The 24,015-nt window shown below is 38.6% G+C and overlaps 1 protein-coding gene across 3 annotated transcripts in view; it reads right to left on the bottom strand.

Moving 5' to 3' along the window:
- VCL (vinculin) overlaps positions 1 to 24,015 on the bottom strand; it is a 60,361-nt gene that overhangs the window by 30,935 nt on the left and 5,411 nt on the right. For all 3 annotated transcript variants that reach the window (XM_042018633.1, XM_042018634.1, XM_042018635.1), the window contains exons 2-3: positions 6,956 to 7,026; positions 669 to 819 (exon numbers count right to left, since the gene is read on the bottom strand). In XM_042018633.1, the coding sequence (XP_041874567.1) occupies positions 669 to 819; positions 6,956 to 7,026 (222 nt within the window). The remainder of the gene's footprint in view (positions 1 to 668; positions 820 to 6,955; positions 7,027 to 24,015) is intronic.

The raw sequence follows: 24,015 nt of genomic DNA on the forward strand, positions 1-24,015 counted from the left end.
AATGAGCAAGACTCCACATGCCCAGAAAGAGCATCAAAACTATGATTCGTAACAAAAAAAAATTTTCAAATATAAGACATTTAAGCTTCCTTGCAACTATGGGGGTTTTTTGTACATATGAGGATGGAGAAAAAGCACTTCTGAGTCAGTTTTTGGCTTGTGCAGAAGCCAAAACGTAGCAACTGCTAGATTTATCAGAATACATCTTCTGCCTGACCAGCCAGCCAGTCCAAATTTGTATTACCTCTCGTGCCCCAAGGCCAATTAAATTACCTGAGCTAATGAGCCAGACAAACACTTAGAAAGTGGCCTAGGGGCTTTTCAGTGAAGGGATACAGAAAATATAAGGATCAGTAATGGGTGTGGTGAAGGAAATACAGAAAAGCATCAGGAAGATATCAGACAGCTGATGAGATCTGGCCTTTTTGAGCAATAATCACAGGCAACACCTAAACATTATGTCATGCAAAAATGCTCCTAACAAAACAGAGCAACAAGTCTAAGCTCCTTCTGACAGAAAGAAATGCAAAATATGCTTCCAATCAAGCTAAAATGGTCAAACCCTCATTAATCTATTCAACAGTTCGGTTCAGCTCATCTATTTAGGGGGACATTTTAACTTATAACTGTTGTGCAGGCACCTATGTCAGTCATGCTGGGATTCCTACCTCCGCTTCATCGAATGTCAGGAGCAAGTCTGATGTTCCAGAAAGGATTCCTCTTGATCCATCAATGAGATAGTCACGAGCTGGCACTGAATAAGGATCTGCCTGCAGCATCTGGGCTGCCCGAACAAGTTTGGTGCAGGCGTTCTCCACTCTGTGGAAAGCCAGCAGACAACACTTGCTGATTAGCTTCTGTCAGTATGACAACGGACTTGAGGAAATGTTGGATTTATTTTTAACTTTACCACCTGAAGCATCGCAAGCAAACTGATCATTCTGCACCTTTAAGTTTAAAAGGCAAGAGTATTTATTGTATTTATTCTAACAAGGAAGTCACCAGCAACCATACAACCCAGTTTTTCACAGGTCACACAATCTTCCCATGTTTAATGTACCCCTTATAGAGCACACAGTACAGTGTCACTAAGGAGAGCTCCCAACCCAGCAAAATACCTTAACAGCCTTCAAGGACAGGGAACAAAACAATTATTCTTTTAGGACTTCACAATCAAAGTAACTGTTAACTTTTATCAGCCTTGTATAGGCATTGTTATTCAAGTAGCAGTCGCCATTAATAAATATTAAATGACAGCTACACATTAAGACAAAATAACACAGTTTTAAGAAAACCAAGACACCGTGCCCTACTCTTTGAAGCTGTAGTCCAGGTCTTCAGAATGTTAACATTCTTAGAAAGAGCATTTAAAATAACCACAAAATGTAGTGGTAAGGTACAATGTTCAAATGCAGCTTGCAATGCCAGACATAAAAGCAGAAAGGTTTAGCAAGACATTACAGTATGTAACTACAGTAACACAAAAGGTACTTCCAAGAAGAAAATGAGCTCTGAAATTAGGTTCCATCAAACCATTTAACAATTTTAAAATATCAAAAATTGGAAGACTGAAAATGTTTTGGTTTTGTTCTCTTTAAATTACCTTGTGACAACTTTGCAAAATACAAAATTCAGACTTCCCTTTCATGTTAGCTATGCTACTCATGACTGTAGTTACTGACTACACTGTGACTTTCCTCCACTGTCTCCCATTTCCTTTAAGTGTAGTGTAATACACAGGCTCTGCGCACGTGAGTGCCAGGTGTTCATTCAATAACATGAGGATCCAACAAACATTGAACACTTTTATTACAACAATGCTACCTCTTACCATCATTTCTGCATGCTTGTCACATAGCCCATTTTCTACTGAACACTTGGATACACTCTCTTATCATCTTTTAGTTAAGTACTTTTGGAAAGTTACGGTTAACCCATTTTTCCCCTCCATATTCTTTGCTAACACAAATATTAGAACTTAATGGTTACATCTCAATTTAACCAGTAGAAATAAGACACCCATTACAGGAAAACACTTTTGTCCAGAAAGTAAAGTTTTCAGCTAATAGCTCCCTAGAGTAGATCAAATTGGACCAGCTGCATTATCATAACCTGCTCTTTTTCTGAGACATCTGCTCAGCGTATCAGATGGTGGGAACTCATAACTGAGCAAGAAATGCAGAAGGACTTCAAGGCAGAAAGTGGAAAGGGTCTGCTCATTACTATGCAATGCACTCAGCTGTATTATCAAAGTCAACTGACTTCACTAAATTAGATTTCCGTGCTTGCTTCTCACGTTTATTCTTTTCACTCTGCCAAGAAAGGGATTAAACAAATCACCTATTCAGCAGCTCAGAGCTATAGGCTCAGAAATACTTAATTTCCTACAGTTTAATTTCATGGGTATCTGTTTAATACTAATAATTATCTCAAGGCTGGATTTTTCATTTGTTAAGAAAAGAATTAACATAAATGTGTATTACACCAGAAGTCACCATAATTAGTGAAAATAGTGTTTCTAAAGATTCAAAGTTTTCTTTTATAGTTTTTAGGGTTGAACCTCTTAAAGGTAAATTTGAATTTCACTAGTATAACGCCTATTTTGGATAAACTTCCCAATGCACTTAAAATACTTCAGGAGTATAAGCTGTGCACAAGGAAAGCACAGTGGTGTCTGAAAATCAGACACACTTCATCCCCTGCAAAGCACACATGCTAGGAAGCAAAAGATTAGGAAAAAAAGGTATTAATTTACTTCCATTAAAAAAACCCAACCAAAACAACAACACAAACAACCAAAAACCCCTAAAAATGCAATGAACCACTTGTTCTATCACAGGAATCAAACACGTTCAGAAGCTTCAAATAGAAGTTCATTGCTATGGTGAAGTTTCTAATTTCTGTATTATATTGCAACATAAAAAAACCAACAACATATCTTTATAAAAAAAAGGTATATTTATTTTTGAGGCACGATTACAATAAAGCTGTCTTAACATCAGCCAGATTCTTTGTGGGGAAGACACTGGTCACAGTATTCCTAACCATACTACTTTAGGTAGTCAATCACTTCATCACTGTTAAATGTATTCCTTACAAAACATGAGGAAAAAAAAAGTAGCTTATGCTAAACTATCATTTTAGGTTTTAGGTTTAAGGATTGACCTCTGCTTTTCCCAGAGTTTGTTTTCCAGTTTAACCACTACAGTTTAGATTACTTGCAGTTCAGAAACATAAAGTAAAAAGTAAATATTTTACATTAACAGTGATTTGTTAATACAGGTACCAGCAATGCAGCTACAGCTTGGCTACCAAAAAATGTTAACACAGAACAGCATTATTGCTTGATTTGTTACATGAGCTTGTGCACGCAAGTTAAACATAAATTTTTATTCTCAGTGTAAACAAATAGTGTAACGCTGTTCTTTGCCTAGAGACTGCAGTTTTTCCCTTCTTTACAAGAGAAGCTTAACAAGTAATAGGAACATATTGCAAAACATCTGATGTAAATTATATGCATTACTCATACTCCCTGGTGATTAAGACAATTAAGATAAAGAACTCAGCATTTTTTAACTCTAAGTCAACAGTTCCAATGTGGTTTATGTCAGTAGCAAGTGAAGGGATGCATGATAGCTTTTCAGCAGCCAGCAAGTTATTTTGCTGCACAATCACACTCCTACTGAAAAGCTTTACAGATTACCATAATATATATTCCTTATAAACCCTCAATGCCAGTATCAGGTCTTTCAAAAGAATAAACAGATCTTCTCTCCATCCTCCAAGACTGGTGAACCTTTTGAATGGAGGAAAGACAAACAGGGAATGCAGTGCTAGTACACGTGTACTGCTTCTTACCCATCGTCCATGTGCCAGTACAAATTCTGCTGGAGCACTCCCTTAAAAATGAATGCCAGTTCCTGAATTAATGCTTTAGAAACAAAATCTCCTTCTCAGGAAAACAAAACCAAAAAAAGACCTTCATCTGTTTCAATTCTTGCATCTAAATTCTGTCCTTTACAGCAGTAAAAGGTAAGGCTCCCTTTGCAGCTCACCTGCGACTATCGCTTGTCCCCATAACCAAGATACCCGTGACAATATACTCCCCATGTTAACAAGAAACTGTTAACATGTACTAATTCATTTTGATATAAACTCGAGATTAACAAAAAACCTACAAATGAAACATGTTATCATTCATAAAAGCCATTGGACATTCCTAGCTCATGTTACTGCATCTAGAATAGTAAGTACTATGTGAAGTGGGCATCATTACTACAACAGATAGCTTTGGTTCCCTTTTTACATTATACCATTGTTCACACAGTCGTGAATTGCTGCAGAAAAAGTTCTTGCACCCAGCATAAAGTGGTACTGTTCAGCAGTGCTTGTATCACATTTCTACAGTAATTTAATTACTGAAGTCTTGCACAGTTTGCTACATTTTGATCAAAGGCTGAATACAGTACAGCAATTTAAAAAAATCCCTCTCCTTAATCCCTTACTTGTCTAGGTGAACAAGAAGCTGGAAATTAACTAAAAATTCCCCACATCCTAGAAAATTAGCACAATCAAAAGTACATGTTTGCATACAGTTAATTAAGAAGCAAGAAAAAAGCTTTGATCTTATTGCATTAAACAAACACTGCCCTCAAAAAAATCGAACTCCTCTACAGCCACACAAGATCACACAGCAGGAACACAGCATGATAAATACTGTAGTGGATTGTATCAAAGGCCCATTTAGCTCAGTATCCTGTCTCCAAAAGTAGCTGCAAGTAAAAGCCTAAGGAAGGTTAAGAACAGGATAAGCATTTATCATAGTTCCTCTAGGCACTCTCCCATCCTTCAACTATTTTCAGTTCTTGGGACTTCCTGCAGTTTGTCTATTTGATAACCCACAATGGACTCCTCTAAGTACTTAGCTATTAACCTCCAAACCCACATAAGGAGTTTTAACAGTACACAACTAGCTGTACAAAGAATCTTCCCTACTGCTGGCTTACAAACTGCTAGCTTAAAGTAATTCCCCTATGAAGTTCTGCACAGGAAAAAATACAAGTTTTCATCTTCTCCATGCAATTCATACCTCCTTAGATATTGTCAGGGCCTCAATCCCCTCTGTCACTTTTCCCATGCTAAGGAGTTCTGGTCTACTCAGCTTTGCCTCATACGGAAGTAATTCCATGCTTTTGTTCTCCAAGCCCTTTTAAGAGCTTTTTCCAGCACTACTACAGCCTTTCTAAAATTGTGTGACTACCAGTACATGCAGTATTCAAGCTGTGGAAGAAAAACATACCGTGACATTTAGATCTCTCATTCTGTGACGGTAAACCTAATACTTTATTTACGTTTTGACCATTATGACCAGGTAAGGATGCTCTCACCAATGTATAACAGCTCCAAGACCTTGCTCACTACTGGAAATGGTCGGTTCAATCATCCTATCTGACATTAGACCTGCTGCTCTCCCAAGTGTGCATAATTTCAGGTACTTAAAAATAATTTAATCCACAGTTAACATCAAGTCACTTCAATTAATAAGGTACTGTAATTTCCCAGAGTCATCCATTAACCTCTCTGGCCTGCATAAAACATGGGGTCACTCATGAATACTTTTGCCTCACAAGTCAGCCTTGTCTCCAGAGCATTTATTAACATGGTGAAAAGCACACCCCCAATAAAGAGCTCCACAGTCCTACTGATTTCCTCCTCCCATTGTCATGGTTAACCATATACTCTTCCACTTTGAATTTTCTCTTTTTTTATACAAAAATCTTTCTAATTACCCTGCAGCTACTTCACTTTCTTAAAAGTCTCTAGACTGTGCCAAGTTTAGAAATCAGTGTGTACTGTATCACATGGACTACCCTTTCCCCTGTTTGTGGTATTTCTAAGAATACCAACAGATTTATAAGGGAGAATTTCCCTCCACAGAAACACGGTCAATTCACCCAAAGCACACCATAGATAGGTGGGGTGTCTCTCTTCTCTAATACAGAATTTCTAATCATTTGCCCCAAAAGGACATCAGCCCTCTACATGTCCTGTTCCCCAGAGTTCCCTAGAAAGTTTCTCAGGTTGTAGCATCACTTTGATTGACATACTCAAGTGGCAGACTACTTCACTAATAATTCAGCTATTTCATTCCTGAACTCATATGCTAATACCAACTGGTCCTAAGCATTATTTTAATTATTCATTTTGTCAACCTACAATGCAATAAACTAAATCCATCTTCACTGCCTACTATAAATTTTCTCTTTAGACATCACCTCTCTTCCTCCTTTTACTATTTTCCCAGTTGTCTCAATGTTTTATTGTTTTTACTGTCTGCTTGTTTGGTGTTTGGAAATAACAGTAAAATATTCAGTAATTGCATATACACTGGACAACACTAACAAAGAGGTTACCATAGGCAGTAGAGCGCAGAGGAAAGTCACTTCAATAGAAGTCTGTCAGGTGGCAATAAGGAGCTTGAGAATTCCACAGCAAGGTGGGATGTATCATTTTTAAGACTTAAGACAACAGAAGGAGAAAGTCAGTTGTCCTTTACACCAAGACACAGAATTAAGAATGCCTGCTGTAAGCGGACTTACTGTCTCTACTGCACTGTCTGCAGTAAGTCGCAGCTCTTCACGTGCCTTAGGTTTCCAGGCAGTAACGCTATCGGCTGCCTATACTGACAAATTCACATTTTTCCATCAGCCAAATGAACAGAAAAAGATTGAGACACCACATTGTCTCTGACACTGTTAGGCACACCTACAGCAACACACACCTAAGTACCATTATTACTCTGATTTCTTTATTATTTTTAGAGGAAAAAATACCATATGTATATACTCAGAGATACAGAATGTAACACGACAAATCCCTGCTGCCAGAGGTTGTTCCTGACATTGAACAGGTTTCCTGTACCCACAATACAAGATTTACAATAAAATTAGTTTACTTGATAAATGCTGGTGGCATATCCCTTTTCAAGATCTGGTCTTCTGTTGTCTGCACAGTCTCTTTTCCAACCTGCAGGAGAAAAAAAGACATACTTAAGAAACAAAATTTCAATGTAAAGGCCAGATAAAAGCAAACAGAGAAATAACAACAAAAATGCTTTGCACTAATGACAGCTCCTTTCACCAGGTTCTTGTTGCTGTGTCTACTTTTGAGACCCCTATATACTGGGGTTAACTTAATGCTTTAGAAATTTTAAGTTGTTTCCAATCAACATCTCTACTAATTAAATGGTGACACACAAGGACACTTTACCCTCTTCCTACTCTCCACAGAAACAATACTATACTTTTCCTGCACTTAGTTGTAAAAACTTAAATCACTGAACTCTGAAGGTTTCCCTCCGTTCTAATCCCCACAAGTCAGAAATCAAGTTCAAAGCTAAAAAAAATTACCCTCCTTTTGCTATCAACTTAGTCTATTAGAAAAAATGTAGTTAATGACTGAGAGTACACCCCACATCCACACCATCCTTTAGGCAAAAAAATAATTATGCAGAGGGTAATAAAGACAGAGTAAGATCTGGAGTTTTCTATACACTAGCTCTTGTGTTACACAATAGAAGTCTTTATAATTGGTAGCTGACTCTCTGAACTGTGAGATCACCAACTTGACAAAATATTTCCAGCTCCTTTGTTCGCTGTATTTTCCAGCTGAATAAGCTATTCAGAAAGGCATCACAAAGCAGAAGGTCTTTAAACCAGACACTACTTTGTGTTAAGAACTGCCAGACCTGCTCAAGCTAGACAAGATAGCCCTGAAAATCCCTGATCAGCTGGTGCTTAAGAGATTCACTGGCTTTGGACAGAAGATGTAGTGTGTCAGTATGCACAGCACTTGCCAATTCTAATGCTGTACAGCCTTCCAGAACCACTGCTTCCTTGCAAATTTTTGCTGCTTGCCAAAAACTGTCTCACCCTGGTCTGCTCCTTTTCAGAAGAACTTCACAGAAGTACATTGGCCTGAGTATTTTATTTGCTTCAAACAGATTCAGCCTAGCCTACTTCTTTTTTTTTTTTTTTTTAAATCTGTTAGTACTACACTCGCAATTAGTCACACAGATACTTCAAAGTAATGAAAGGAAGAGCAAAAAAAGTTAAAGATCTGGAATTTTATGGTAGGTTTCTGTCTCTTGCGTTCACAGTAGGTTTGCCAACACTCATGCACCCTCCTAATGCACAGCACTGCAGTGTTGCTTTGACTCCTGAACTTCATGGCAATGCCTCAGGAGCACAATCCTAAATGTATCTCACAACCCATGACAGAGTATGGCTGCTTTGTTCTAATTATTTCCATTGCACTCATGAAATACATTCTTTATATTTCTCGCAAGTTTGCATGGATACGTGCATGATCAAAACAACACAAAAAATTGAGTAATTCCCAGTAACTCTGGACTATACACCATTAGACAAAAGACTGGCAGCAGGTAGAAATGAAGAGCAATACTTTATTTACAAGAACCATGCCTTCAAGATTTATTTTCTTGCAGCTGTACCAATCTGCATATAATTCAGTATAGCGAAAAGAGTAAATCTTTAAAGAATGCAAAAAAATAAAGCCTACACTGGAGATTTTTAATCTCAAAAAACTGCCCTGAACTCCAATGACATTTCTCTTCCAAGTCTATTCATATCCTCAGCACTACATACCACACAGACAGGACACAAGATTTCAAGCAGCTTCTATGATGCCTCAATTAAAAAGGTGCACTACTTGTCTAGCAAAAAGGACTTTCAACCCTATTTTAAGCACCAACACAGAATGCACTTCCTGAATCTGTTTAAATATAAAACCTTGTTGCCATAGCTGTTATTTAACCTTTCCAGTTGTTGCCGTTCGCAGTTGTGGCCAAGGTATAGAAATGGCATGTAAAGAACAAATGGACTCCATATAACATTTAACAGGCCAAGTCTCAAAACATGAAGACACATTCATGAGTAAAAATATACATCCTCAAAAAAGTTTAGTGGGTTTGCCCTTCGAGCTTTGTGGTTAGGGGTTTTTGTTGCTTTGTTTCCCACTTAGTTTTCACAAGATCCTGTTTCTTCAGCTTGAACTCTACATGGCCTAAACAATTTTTGGACACACTGCAGCGTAACACAAGGTAACAACTACCCTCCCCACAATCCAATACCAAGAAAATGAGGGGGCTTTTTTCTTGAAGACGTAGTATCTACACATTCCTTATTTCAGACAGGCAGCTTGTCCAGCGTCATGCTAATATAAAACAATCATCTGAGAAGCACATTTTATTTCTAGCCCACAGTACAGATGTAGAAAAAACAACAGGATTCCTACTTGGGTTTCAGATATTCTTACCTACTAAGATGATCTTTCCTTAACTAACTGGGAAGTGACAGTGATATAGAAGCTCCTGCTATTACACAATGTTGGAGTGGCAATTAGTCATGGTTCCAAAGAAACTGCCCTAACACACTAAAATAACCCTAATTTCAACACTGCACATTATAGAGTAAGGGGAGATCTCAAGCAAACCTTACCAAGACAGTTTCCTAGTTACCCATCCATAATAATTTCCAAACTCTTTGGAGATTAGAGACAAATCAGTTGAATAAAGAGTGAGCTATTTTCCTTCTTGCTCCCTGCTCAAAAAAGCAGGGAACAAGAGGCAGCCAAGTCAAGAAATTTAAAGGAAATGGGACACACACAAGTCAGAGGGCATATATGGCCACTGAAAGCCTTTCTAGGAATTTAGCTATAAGCAGGAAGAAGAGATTGATGTTTCCTGCTGCTTTTGGTCTTTAACCTTGTTTGTAAGTCTCCTGCAAGTCCTATTTGCCACTGGTTAGTAGAAGACCAGTACATGCTTTAAGCTTTCTAATGTGGAGAATTTTCTCCTTGGAGAAGAAGGAAGAAAACGTTTCCATCAGGAAAAGTTTATTCCTTATAACAAGTTTTGCAGTTTTTTGTCACGTCTGCTTCTACTGCAGGAAAAACAAGAAAATGTCCCTTGCCCACCACCTTCTTAGCCTGCTGGATATAGCAAACAACAGCTGTTCAGTGAGAAGGAGAAATAATTTCAGCTTCTGTAATTCTATAAGAGTATGTTTAAACAGACAAGCATTCAATAATATCTAGCCCTTTTTACTTCTGCAGTTTGAAAGTAAAACCTGAACGTATCATATCAAATAAAACACAAATAATTAAGATGGGAATCCAAAGTTTATTGTTTAAGGGTCTTTTTTTTTTTTTTTTTTTACACAAAGATTCTTCTGAATGCCTGTGTTGACAATACCAGTTTGACAATTTGCCAAATGCTGGAAGTGACATTTTCCTCACAGCTTATATGATTTCCCCTGTTAAAAGGGAAGATGACCTTAGAAGAATTAGTTCTTGCAATGTTCCAGAAGCTTAATTTAAAACATCTGTCATTTTAGCAAGGAGCCTAAAAATATTCCCTCATCATCATCCAGTGAACACGTAACAGCCCTGGCTGTTACACCAGCAGACCCCCACATTTCCCCCAAGAAATAAGCTGCAGTATGAGTTTTGCTTGACAAACCCAAGTGCCACACAAAGTGACCTAGGTCTGTATGCTGTAAAAGCAACTTTACCACAGGACAACTCAATAAAAATCCACTCCCTGGTTTATGCATTCTTCCATGTTTTGCAAGCTTTCAGGAAGGATTGTGACACAACAGTAGGAACATTAAATCTCACATCAAAAATGTCTTATTCACCAGTTGAGTGCCATCAAGTTCCCTGCAACTTCTTTAGATGTCTGTCCTGAAAAAATAAACTTAAGTATTTGCTTTAATTCTACAGTGACAACAGTCTCTACATCGCACAGCTACATCTAGAATGCATCTCAAAACAGAATTACCAGGGCTTTCCACACATTCTGCACTTTAACAAAGTAACACTGGCCCAGATCTCACAACTAGGAAAAATGCAAGTTGAGCTAGAAGTGAGCCAAAGTTACACCAAATTTATGCTTATTCCCTGCTGGCACAGATGACATACGTTTCAGTCAAGACTGAAAAATACAACATGGGCAGAAAGAATTAAATCTTCAGGAAAGAATTTTTAGTTAAGGTTCCATACTGAGGGGTGTTACTTGCACACAACAAAAGGAAAATGATGACTGAAATTAATGATACCCAGTTGTAAATCCTATACCTTTCAGAGTTCACCCCTTGGACAAGGCTTGTCCACTGAAGGCCTAGAAAGCAGGTCCATTATCCCACACTGATTCAGAGACTGGTTTGTCTCAGTGGCTTCAGAAGTGGCAAGGGCTCAGTAACTACTTTACAGTTGTTCAGTTTTCCTTTTGGGCTCTGATGACTGGTTTCACAATTACACTGGAAGTTTTCAGGAAGAACCTCTGGCAGGAAAGAGAAGCAGAACAGGACTTGGCTGTTTACCTTTGTTCTTGTCAGTCACAGTAATTTGATTGCCACCCATGCTGTCTTTACTTACACTATCAAGAAGATGCAGTTGTTGGTATTCCAATCTATTTTGCTCAGCTCTTTTAGAAATACAGATGTTGGAGTGAATGTTTATCATGGCCTAACCCTTAGCTGCCATAATCTATGTGGTAAATTATTACAGCTGGTGAGGGGGTCAGTGGCTCTGACCCAGGAAGCTGTGACCAGTCCGGAGAGATGGTCCGGAAAGGAATTGCCTTCCCAAGGCCCAGTGTCTTCCCTCAGCTGCTGCCTAGGAGGGCCCGTGCAGAAGCTGTCAGCTCTTTAGTGATTGTCAGCTCGTGATTTCAGCTCAGCTCTGCAGGGCAGCCTCCAGGCCAAGCCAGACCAGAGAGAGACGAGAGGCTTGAGTAGCTGGTTCCGCACGAGGCAGCTTTATTATCCGTACTCCAGCGACGGGGAGCTACGAGCGAGCATCTGCGTCTCACAGGAGCACAGGGCTAGCTTTTATAGGGATACAGGGGATGGGTAAAGGCCAGTGGGTTACAAAGGATCTGCATAGGGTCTCCTGAAGGATTGTGGGTCTGTCTTTTCTCGAAGTGACCAAAGAAGTGGTTGCCTTTCCAGGGAGTCCTGCTGGGCAATTACACAATCTCCTTATCTCAGCTGACATCCCTCCAGGGCAGGGGCTGGGCATACCCCACAACAAATATATCAAAACAGGATTGTGTACATCCTGGCATGGCAGCCTAGCATCAAACTTTGTCAGACAAGTTAAACAGCTTTGGGGTACATCATGAAATTACTTTGTCTCATCTAAATTTACAAGTCACTCAAAAATTAACACATGCAAACAGCTTCCAGTAAACACATGATTTTTGCAAACTCTGAATAGGAAAGTCAAGCAATGTTGAAGTGTTTTTAAAAAAAATCAAAGTGAACAGGTTTACAGGTCACTCCTCACAATTTCATCCTTCTCATTCAATAAGCCTGCAAAAGTCAGTCTTAAGCTACAACCTTTTTTTAAAGCACAAACTTTTGTTTTTCCTTCAAATGCTCTCAGAAGCATTTAACAAAGCAAATTCCCAATTTCTTCATCATTCTACTCATCTTGCTTTGAATTATAAATGGGATTGATATGTCACTTGCAATTAGTGAGTTTACCACTGGTTTAAGAAGCTTTTAGAGTTTTCTACTTCTCTGTAGAGGAATAAGCCAATGCAATTAGAGATGGAAAAAACTCCAAAGAAATGTGCAGCTAAATTCTCCTCCTGCTTTTAGTTTACACCAAGTGAACAATGCACATATACCATCAGTGAATCAGTCATGACTCCTCCTTGAAGCCAGGCAGAACGCTAAGGAGACTGCTGAATCAGAGCCTATCATCCATTTGTCCTTTCAGCCAGCATGGAAGCTGCATAGTGACTCCTGGTTTTCTCATAATTGCCCTGGAGACTGCATTCCAGCCATAGCAAGGTACAATTTCAAAGTCATCTGGCAAGCAAATTAGAACACACCAGCCATCTGGTCCCCAACAGCAGCAAACTGACCTACCTGTCTACATTGGTGATTAAGAAACATTTAACTGGCTTAAGGCTAAGGAAATCCTGCTGTTCACAAAATACAGAACTATAAAACAAGAACCATATGAAAAATAGAAAGCAACATCATTTGGATACCAAAAGACTTATTCATGCTGCTAGTACCTATCAACTCCTTTACCAGTACAGAGCTAAGGCCTGGATGGTTTGGCTAATTACAGGATTAACTTAACACATGGGAAACAAACACATACTCATTATGTGAGACTTTTTACAGAACTATTATAATTTGGAAATGAGTTCTTTTATTAAGAGAAGAGTTTCTTTTTCAAGACCAGTACTTCAAGTTAAAATTACTTTAGGACACTTAGGACAACTCTACTTCAGTCAAATAACATAATTCATATAAGTCATCTCTGGCCCTTGGGCATTTACAAAACTCACCAGGAAAAATAAGATACAGCAACTGTAGTCTACCAATGAGACTGACAGCTGCAAGTAGCTACCTTTACCTTACAAGAAAATTTAAAGACAACACCACATACCAAACAGCATGCAGACTCCAAAAGCTCTTCCAGTTCATTTCCACGTACACAGATCTGTGGTCACAAGTTTCAGAGCACCTCTTAACATAAATCCTGCTGCAGGTGTATACACATATTAGCACTGTATTAAAAGAAAACATGCTTTTGGAGCCAAGTTTTCTCATTATTCAGATGCCTAAAAAACAAGAAACTGAACACCGTGATTCTGCAGCTAGATTTACACCATCTTTGACAATCTGCTAATATCTCCATGTTGGAGAGGGTTTTGGCGGATAAGAATCTCCATCCTGACCCAGGTAATTGAGCTGTATCCTGTCCTTCCAGCATTTCAACTGTTAAGTCAAGTAGAAACATCCAGAAAATTCACTAATCTTGAGGCTTTTTGGCCTTGTTGGTAGTCAAGTAGTAGCAAGGGGTCTCACCATAGGAAGTTCATAGATTATATCAAATGGAAGGCAGATTTGGCTCCAGACACAGCAGGGCTGCCTATGAGAATCTGTGATTCTGATACAGATAAATACTGTACTGCAGTGTCTCTAAATCAACCCAAGCTATAGCTACACATAGGTAATAACTGACTTTCTCCCCAGTCTGTTTTTCCCTTCATCGGAAGGGCAAACTAGCTTATGTTGTGATCTGTGTAACAATAATAAGTTAGTATTCCACTTATCCACATGTTTGCACAGATATTCAAGAAGCTGAATAAAAGCAAAGACAAAATAATGTATTCTCTGCTACTTCTTGGGTAACTTTCAAACGTAGAACAGTAGAGCAGTTTCTTTCTCTATGATTCTGCATCTGAAATTTACTCAAGTAGTAACTGACTACATGAGCTACAAGGCAGATGTCCAATACAAGTGCCTTAATTTCACCTTGCCATTTAGTTAACTACAAAATCTGTTGTTACCTTTTATAACCCATGTTACTTTACGAAAACACTGCTGATTTAACAGGTATTGTTACCTAAATGAGGCATTTTAATATGCCACAATGGAAAATGTAGGATGGCTACTGGGCCCTGAATTTTAGGATCTTCCAGTTGTTATATGCTTGTACTGACTTCTGAATACCAGACTGTTCAACACTGATTTTCCCTTTTCCACAGAAATAGTGGCACCACTGCCCTTACCAGCTCCCACCTAGAGCATCAGTGGTTCCAGAGAACAGATTTTTTTTGTTTTTCCCCTAAGTTCATGGCAGGAACGGTTCTCTGTAGAAAAACAGAATTTATAAGCATGACAAAGAAAAAAAAAACACTCATGTAGAATTCCTTTATTGATAAAAGTAGTATTTATCACTATGTTTTAATATATTAAGATTATCTTTACGTGCTCACTAATATATGGCTGAAGCAACAGAAACTCACAGCATTCATCTTTTGCAATAAGCTCTGCCACAGCAAATGTATCTTGACCAGCAAGGTACATGCTACGCAATATTTTATAGCAATTATCCACCCTCTGTAGCACACTGGACAGTTTGTCTTTCATAAACCTCACTTTACTTGACTAATAGTTAGTTCTAGTGCACACTAAGTTCGTGGTGTAAATCACTGCTCACAGGTTAAATGCAATCTTTTAATTAGCTACAACAGTATCTAGTTACATTAAAGAGAATTTATATAGATGTGGTAGGCTGTTTTCCAAGGGACTCATTTACAGCACCATTGAAAACGTGTGTCAGAAACTTGATATCATGTGATTATTTTCCAGCTTGATTTTGCTTTCAGTGCTCATGACCACTTACACCAGGTTGGAAAGGAATTCAGCATGTAGAAGATGACCCACTTCCATGCGGAGTCACCACAAAGAATTTGCAAAGTATTAAAAAGCAGACACTCAGCAGAAAGAACTGATAGAGGATACTAAAAATCAAATTGTGTCTGCTTCAGCATTAGTTCAAGTTAGATGAAGACTTATTCAGCTGTTAAAATTAGTTTTTAATAAGTCTTAAGCTTACTGTAAGGCCATATAACAAACCACTCTCACATAAAAAAGCTTTAAAAGCAACTATTTTCAATGGCATTTGCTATTTCTTTATTGACTGATAGTGAAAAACAATATACACTTTGAAGAGACTAAGGGTTTGGGGTTTTGTGTAGTAAAAGCTTATAAATTATGGCATAGAAGTAAGTGTTACCAGTGTAGTTAAAATCTTCTACTAAGGAATGACATAACCAGTAAGAGTAGTGTAATCCAATTCTGAGTTGTCACTGATTCTTTTGAGAATTTTTATCATATAATGCATTCTACAGACCTAATTCCTCTCTCAGAACAATTATTATTTTCCATGTATCTAGAGTGGAATCTACTCTTAGCCACTTTTACAGTCAGCATTGATCTGTTAAAACCTATTTCCACCCAAATCACTGCTGAAGCAACCCTACTTCTAAATCAGTGCTTTGGACTAACATTAATATACATTACACTGAATTTCTCTATGTTCACGCAATTAAAACATTATGAAAGCATTACTCCTACCCTTGCAGTCCCTACTGGAAAGCCTAGCTCACATAATACTGAAATCTGTGGCAATTCTCTTTATACCAATGGATTTGTTTGGCCCTGTTACTGTACGCAGTGGATTCTGCACATGCTTGACAGGATAGACTTTACCAGTAGTAGCTTAATGCTAGAGCTATACTCAATTCTCTGTTGACACCGTGAGGGAAAATTAGGTAATATAAGCAAGCAATTTGAAGGTTACAGTCCAGTGCCATTTAAATATGTAGACTAAAACTGCTTAAGTTCTGTGATTGGCAAAGTTGGTCAAAGCCTGGGTTCACCTCTTGCATACAAAAGGAATAAACCTAGTCACCATTAGTTCAGAAGTTGCAGAGAAGCAAAGCCTCTATAAACTGGTCTTAAAAAGGAATATTTAAATTTGATACTTAATCATAAAAAGACATGAGAAAGTTCAACTTCTTTAAAACAACAGCTTTTTTTGTCTTCTTCACTGCAATTTATTAGCATTTTAGAGCTCCATCATACCAGGCACTATACAAACACACAAAATCATCCGTTTCACATATAACAGTAAACCAAAACTGTGTCACAGTACAAGAAGGTTGACAAATCAACTCCACAGCAGGAAAAATACATCAAAGGGCCCTTTCTAACTGTTAAAATCCCCTTACAAGTTTAACAAACATTAATGAAAAGGTCTTGAAATCTTGGTGAAATAAATATATTAGAGATGAAGTTTCTGTATTAGTGACAATAATGTAGTTAGGAAAAGAAATGTCAGTACTGCTGCAGATCCAACTAGAAGCAATTCCTTGTTCCCAACATTTTGTTGTATTTGAGGAAGTTGCTCCAAATTTAATAGCAACAGAACAGAAGAGAACCACTTTTCTGAACAACCATTATACTGTTAAACAGAAATACAAGGGTTTGGGCCATCTAGCAAGCTAACAGGAAAATCTCTCTGGAGAAAGGAATTGCATTCAGTTTTGAGAGCAGATGCTAGATCCATCAAGTTTACAAATGCCTTCAGTTTATTACCTCCACTGCTACACAGTAACCACGTCAGTTCTAAATATTTCGGTGATGCTTATAATTAAAAAACCACATGCAGAAAAGTTTGTCCTTTGCAACAAAAAAAGTGCAAGACAACTACATAAAAATCTGCTGCGACATTGCTTTGTAGTGTTAGTGACCACTTCAGGGTCACAAAGTATCTTTAGCATTTCACTACTCTGAGTAACTGGAGAACAGGCCAGATATTTCACTATATCCCCCAGCCCCTCCTCCAAATTGTCAGAGCAAAGTTGCTATGCAAGAAATTTACTTGCACTTGACAGATAAAACACTTTCTATTCCCCAGCTTTGAACTACAATCATCACAAATGTCAAGCTGGGAAGAGGAGGAAAAAAAACCAAAAATCAGATCAACAGAAAGATAAATTCCTTCCTTCCTGATGCATGGGTGGTGGGCTGGACTCAGCTGGTCTGACAGCTCAAGGGCCAGTGGAATCTAGTCTGAGAGCTAATGAATGCAGGTTTTGCCAGCATTAACTGAAGAAAAATTAAAGAAATGCCATGTTATTACTTTTTTTTCCCCTCAGAGAAAAACTGAAGTCTAACTGAAACCTACCTAAAATTTACTGATGTTCCCACTCCCCATCCTTTGATTTTTTTTTTTGAGAAAGACAGAATTTTGTAGGTGTGGCAAAGACTCAAAGAGCACTTTACTTGCTACAGTTAAGCCAGTGGTTTGGCAATTACTAGCCCTTCACAATCCATTATTTTGTCATATTATCAGGGTAAGCTAAATAAAAAGTGACCTTTTTGCTACTACTCTGTAGTTCGAGAGAAACCCCATTTATTCATCTCTGTTATTCAGCACAACTATTGTGCTGCAAAAGCTGCAAAGACAGCTAGGCTCATGAAAGTGATCTTTACTGTAGCCCAAACACTAGTCAGTTTAATTCGTTAGTTCACCTAAAAACTTGTAAGAGTTATGCAGTAATTTGAGAAAGCGGTCACAGAGCACATTCAATACCTGGAAGAAAACTTATCAAGTGTAAAAACAAAAGCTTTTGAAGACTTAGCTGAAGGGCAAATAGACACCTGTATCACCCATTCAGAGGCTGAAACATGAAGCTTCTTTTGTGATTAATCTTGACCAAAGTTACAAAAACCCCTATGATTTTAATAGCAAACAAGCACACCAAAACAAGTTAAACTTCCAGTAACTTCCATGTGGGTGCTTGATGCAGCAGTCTTTTTCTAGTGATAACTCTTTAGATAAATATTCAGTGCATCACACACTTCGGTATCAAAAACCTCCAATAAGCAAGTACACAAATGTTTGTTAGCAACTCACAAGGTTTCCAGAGTTTAAATAGGAAGGCTGAACATGCCAGCTTGCATACAATTAACACATTAATTGTTTCACTCAATTATGTACTACTATATCCCATTTTGTGCTGAAGAGCTTAACTATTCATTGCCTATGCACAGACAGGTACTATACTCATTTATAAGAAGTCCATTTGTTCTAACCATCAAGTTTGTGGTCACCAAGAACCAAATCCACCCAGAAACTCTTGCAGCTCACAACATATCTGTCTCTCACGTGTACTCACTATCAGCCTAGTTAAAGTTGGCTTCTGCTCCTTCTGGCAAGTATTTGTGCAGGTGAACAAAACAAAGCCTGCATAAGAGAAGGGAGTTTTATTAATGGTTCCCTCATCTAAAACAGTTGCAATATGCAGCCTCTTCCAAACTCAGGAAAAGTTTGGAAGACAGGAGAGGAAGCAGCTCAGCTAAAATAAGTTCTAGATGACAGCTTTTAACAGCTCCCCGGCTTGACAGTAAGAGTCAGACTTCTGAAACTGAACAGCTGATACCCAGCAAATGGCTGAAAGATGAGAATGGGCAAGGAAGTTGATATGGACTTCCCTGGCTCAGCCTTTAACAAGCTTCCCATTCTGATGCACTCAGTTCAAAAAGAAAGGCTAAAAACACTCATTACAGTTTGCCACTATACAATGACTTAACTAAGCTGATCAGCATGCCTCTCTCAGTTCAGGTGTACAGAACTAACCACCATTTACTTATACTGCTACTATGGCACTTCTGTGACTATACCCATTTATGAAATTAATGACCACAGCTGTTTTCTTGCATGCTTTTCAGCATTTAACAAGGGGCAGGCTTGACTAGTTCATGCTAAGATTCAGCTACAAAAATGCCATTCAAATTGAATACCATTGTATTTTACTATTCCCACAAACAGAAGTTAAACATTGAGTAATGAGACCAGAACAGCTGCAACATACGCAAACATTTTAAGCTGCATACACAAAGATATCTGAGCATAAAGCTTGTAAAGTTCACCAAAGCAGTACTTTCTCAGCTCTGTTATTCATAATTTTATTTATGCACCATATGTACCCGAGGACAAATATTAAGCGCAATACTTGCTGAAATCAAACCTTCCCAGGCCATCACAAAAAATCAGTTTAATGTAAAAACTGCTTGCCTGTACTTTTCCTTTCACAGACTGTAAGCTCTAATTATCGTTTGTTAGTAGATACAGATTGAGGGGCCAAAGGCAGGAGGTGCTCTGCTGTTAGAAACAGGGAAGCATTGATTGGAAATGCCAATGTCAGATGGAGTGACCATCAGATGTGGAATTAAGAATACTGAAAGGAAATAACTAGACAAATCTGAGCCTGAGATTCAGAAGAGACTTTAGCCTCTTCGGGGACCTAACTGGAGAAATCATATGGAATACAGTCCTAGAAAGAGAAATTCTGGAGAGCTTGTTGATTTTCAAGATCACCTACTCCAAGCTGGCTCATCCTTATGAGCAGGAAGACAAGGAAAAGTGGCAGGAGGCCTGCTGGAATGAACAGAGTACTCCTGCCAGGAGGAACAAAGACATTAGCTGAGCATACAAGGATGGGGTCCATCCCAAAGTCCATCTAGAGTTGAACCTCCGGAGGGGCACGAAAGACAACAAAAAATGCTTGTGTAAATACAGCAGCAAAATAAAGACCAGGTAAAATGCAGGCCCACCATGGGATAGGTGTGGGTGTCTGACCAAAACACACAAAATTATGTACTCAAAGACTTACTTACCTCTGTCTTTTCTGAGAAAATCTGTCTTGGGGTGAATTTATGATGTATATCCCTTATTGCTGCTCTATGCCCAGAAATCAATCCTGTGCCTTTCTGTGCCTTTAAACTGAGCCCAAGAGGGGGGAGAGAAAAAGACCAAGCAAACTCCTCAGAACAGTTGTTCAAGGACACAGATACACACTCCTCTGCATTCTGCTGCTGCAGCGAGAAGAGCAGAGGAAGCACCCTTCCTGCTTTTCAGCCAGCTTTCAGCTCCTTTTCTCCAAAGGGAGACGGAAAGCTGAACTTTGTTTTCCTGGGACTTCAGTTTTTCCCTTCTTCTCTTCTGGACTGTTTCAACATCAGAACACACTGGGAGAATTTTCCACCGAGGCCCCAGAGGTGGGACAGCACTGACCCAACTCCAAGGAGGAGGAGAGAGACCACACCTACAGAAGGACTCTTGAAATCTTCCCACGTTTCTCTTCACAGAGAGAGGTTTTCTTATTCAGCATTATTATTCTTTTCCTGTGTGTTTGTTAAATAGTTTTTTCTCTCTTTCACTTTCCTCCAAGGAAAGCTCTTTACCCTGAACCTGGTGGGGGAGGGATGGTTGTAACCTGCCTTCTATCAGAGGATATTTTCCTCCAATTTCTCCAAACCAGCACAATCTGCCTTCAGCAATCCCAGGTCCCCAGGATCCACTGAGAGCTTGGTACAAGGAAAATTTATATTTGGTGAAAGAAGCTCAAACTACATTTGCTATTCTGTGGGTGTAACCATTGATTGAGAATGCAATACCACATTATTACAATCGGTCTCCTCATAAGTATCCTAGGCCAACACCAACAGAAACAGCTTGTTTCTTTTCTCCATTCTTTACTGGAGAAACCCATCATGAATCACCAGTTTCCTACCCTACCCATGAAATCAGGATACTGGGAAACTGTTCCAACACATGTTTTCTCAGTGAGAGGAAGAGTTGGATATCATCAACTAAGAGTCAACATGCTGACAGGTTCATTAACTCGGGAAAGGCTTTGATATTGAGTAGGTTTTCAGTTTTTTGCTTCTGTCCCCTTCACTATCCACTGCTGTTCATTATTCATGTTGTAAAGAGCTCTCCTGAAGCATCAGAACAATACTGACTTCTGAATAAGAGATTTGTTACAAAGTGAGTTGTTCAATGTATTTTGACACAAATCTTTGGTTCTAGTCTCAGTATATGGGCAAGTACAAGTCACACCTCAGTAGACTTTAATTATTAGGCAAAGTAAGCAAAGGGAAAGTTTGCCCCCTCTATTGATTGTCTAGTCAGTCTTTCATATCCTCACAGAAGCACTAGGGTCTGATTAACCCCAGAGACAAACCAGACCTACTTCCAAGTATTATGCATGTAGGATCATGCCCCAATTCCCCCCCACCAAGTTCAGTTTTGAGCTGCTAGGATGCTAGGCTTGTGTTTGGAAGAAATACTTATTGGTGAAATATTTGTAACTGTAAAAAAGATCCAGCCTTCATTTCATCATTTTATCTCCCCATGCAGCAAGTCACCCTGTATCCACAGAGTACCTTCTGAAATGAAGGTAGCTGCAATATTCACTCATCTGGTGTATTACCATGGCTCAACACTTGTTACTCTAGATTCCAATTACAGGACAATATTTAGAGTTAATTCTCTCACCTGTTGTCATAAAAATTAAGGAAGAAATTATACAACTAAACATTACAATTAATGTAGTGGATTAACTTTTAACAATTATACAGTTACATCAAAAACACTTTACTGTTCAAATTCAATAACAACAATACTCCTATTGCTGTGTTTAAAGATAAATGTCAGGAGGGCTATCACTTCACAGAAATTAAGAACTGTGGCTGTAGAGAAGTTCTGTATCAAGAACCACTTCTCAGCATTTGACTGAGCAAGCGATAAAATATAATTTGTCACTAAAGAAAAAAAATTACATTGCAACGTTTCTTAAGGTCTAGTTTGCCAGCCTGACTTGCTTTTCAGTGTGAGTAGTGTCAAGCCAGTAAGGCTCAGTACAGCAATGCAGTCAGAAACAGGAGCTCAGGAGAAACACACGCAAGTGGAAAACAGAGAAGCAGGGATAAAAAGTTAGTCTTCACTACATGCAAAGCCACTACCAAAATTAAGTACTCAAGGCAAGAACTGACTAGAATTGGCCTATTCTCTCCTTTGAAAAATCATTTGGCATCATTTCCAGTAACTAGCATTAAGACCACATTTGCTAACACATCTTTAAAACCACTGTCTGGATCCACACCCACCTAGTCCTCTCAAAGATTTGTTTCATCAATCCAAATTTCAACTACATTGGGAAGGGGAAAACACTTGTAAATTACTTCATTTATGTTCTGAAGTTACACATTTCTCAACCATTTTGTTTGGTTAATTTTTCATTAGCCTCTAAAAGGAATTCCACATCTACAGTCCAATATCACTATATGGAGAAAAGCATCTTCTTGTTTCAAAGTACAAAGCAAAACTACATCACTCTCTAAAGTTAGAAGAAATCAGGAAGAATAAACTGCTAAAAACACTGGCCCTTAACACAGGTTTAACTCCTCCCACAGGAGGTGGTATAATTGACTTACGCAGCAGAAAGCATATAGTAAGTTCTCCAGAGCAGGAGTGGTATTCACCAGATTCTTGGCATATGGAACTTTTTAGTCCAACTGCCACTTAAAGACTATCCATTCCACAATAATAGTCCCAGTTTTTATGCCCAAAAAAGTAAGCAGCATATGAGGAGACATTCACCATCTCTATGCACATTCAAAGAATGAGAGAACAAAATAATCCTTTTAAAGCTGACAGAGGAGACTGGTGTATCCAAACGCAGTAACAGAACAAGGAGATTATTCCGTTCAAACCAGAAACTAATTAATCACTTAAGTAAAGATGATTCCTAACAGATAAAAGCAAGAAAGCAGTTTATGAGGTGTTTTGTTATTACAAAGTTGCTTTCCGTCTGATTAATCACTCTTCTCCCAGCCCCTCCCATACACACACCCTAATGGGGTTTTTAGCCCCTTTCTCAGAGCATATGGACAGTTCCCACAATATGGCAAATGATCCCTGAAGAAATTGCTGTACACTGAAGGATACCCTAGTTCAAAAAAAAAGGAAATTTTTATTATTTGTACACTAATCACAGTTTTCTATTACTCATAGATAAGACATAGAAACCTGTAGTGAAAAGACTCATTCTCTCACAAGATCTGCTCTTTTGACCATTTCTTTCAGCTTCAAAATGTAACAATATAATAAACTGGAGATGGGGAGGCACAGATCTATACATATCCCACAACAAGTTACAAACATCAAGAAAAAATGCAGAAGCCACAACCCCCTTTAGAGTCATCTTTTGGCTGCACAGAAAATTCTGCAAGGGAAAAAAGCTTATCTTTTTCCTTTCTTCTCCATCCTTTTCTGAGATACATAAATATAGAAACATATTGCAAGCTAATTTTTCCCCTTAAAAAAGAGAAACACTAAGGTGCTCACAACAGCTCATTCCTCCCTTTGTACCCTGAGTTACAGGCAAGTCAGCTATGCTGAAAGAAAGCTTTAGGATAATAAAGCTGTTTTACCATCCACTCTCCACAACAATCAGACCATTTCTCCTCATTCCAGGTGTTTATCCATGTATTTGACTTTTGCTGCTGGAATCATGACAATGACAAGGATTTCAAGGCAGGCTGCGTTCCTCACAAATTCATTTAAACAGGTGATTTCCAAGTTGGTGGTTTGCAGGTATCAGTAGGCAATTTACAGCCTGTCCAGGGAAGATGGACAGCCTGTTCCAATTGGCCCTGCAACCCCAGGCAACTTCTCACCTGTCAGAGGCCCATGGATATGCAGCCAGAACATGCCAGTGGCTTCAGGTGATTACTGCTTCTTCCTCTGCTAAGAAGAGATAGGACA

This window comes from Corvus kubaryi, unplaced genomic scaffold (genome assembly GCF_017639235.1).
Source record: "Corvus kubaryi isolate FWS band 111438036 unplaced genomic scaffold, C.kubaryi_AGA036_p1.0 138, whole genome shotgun sequence".
NCBI classification, from domain to species: Eukaryota; Metazoa; Chordata; class Aves; order Passeriformes; family Corvidae; genus Corvus; species Corvus kubaryi.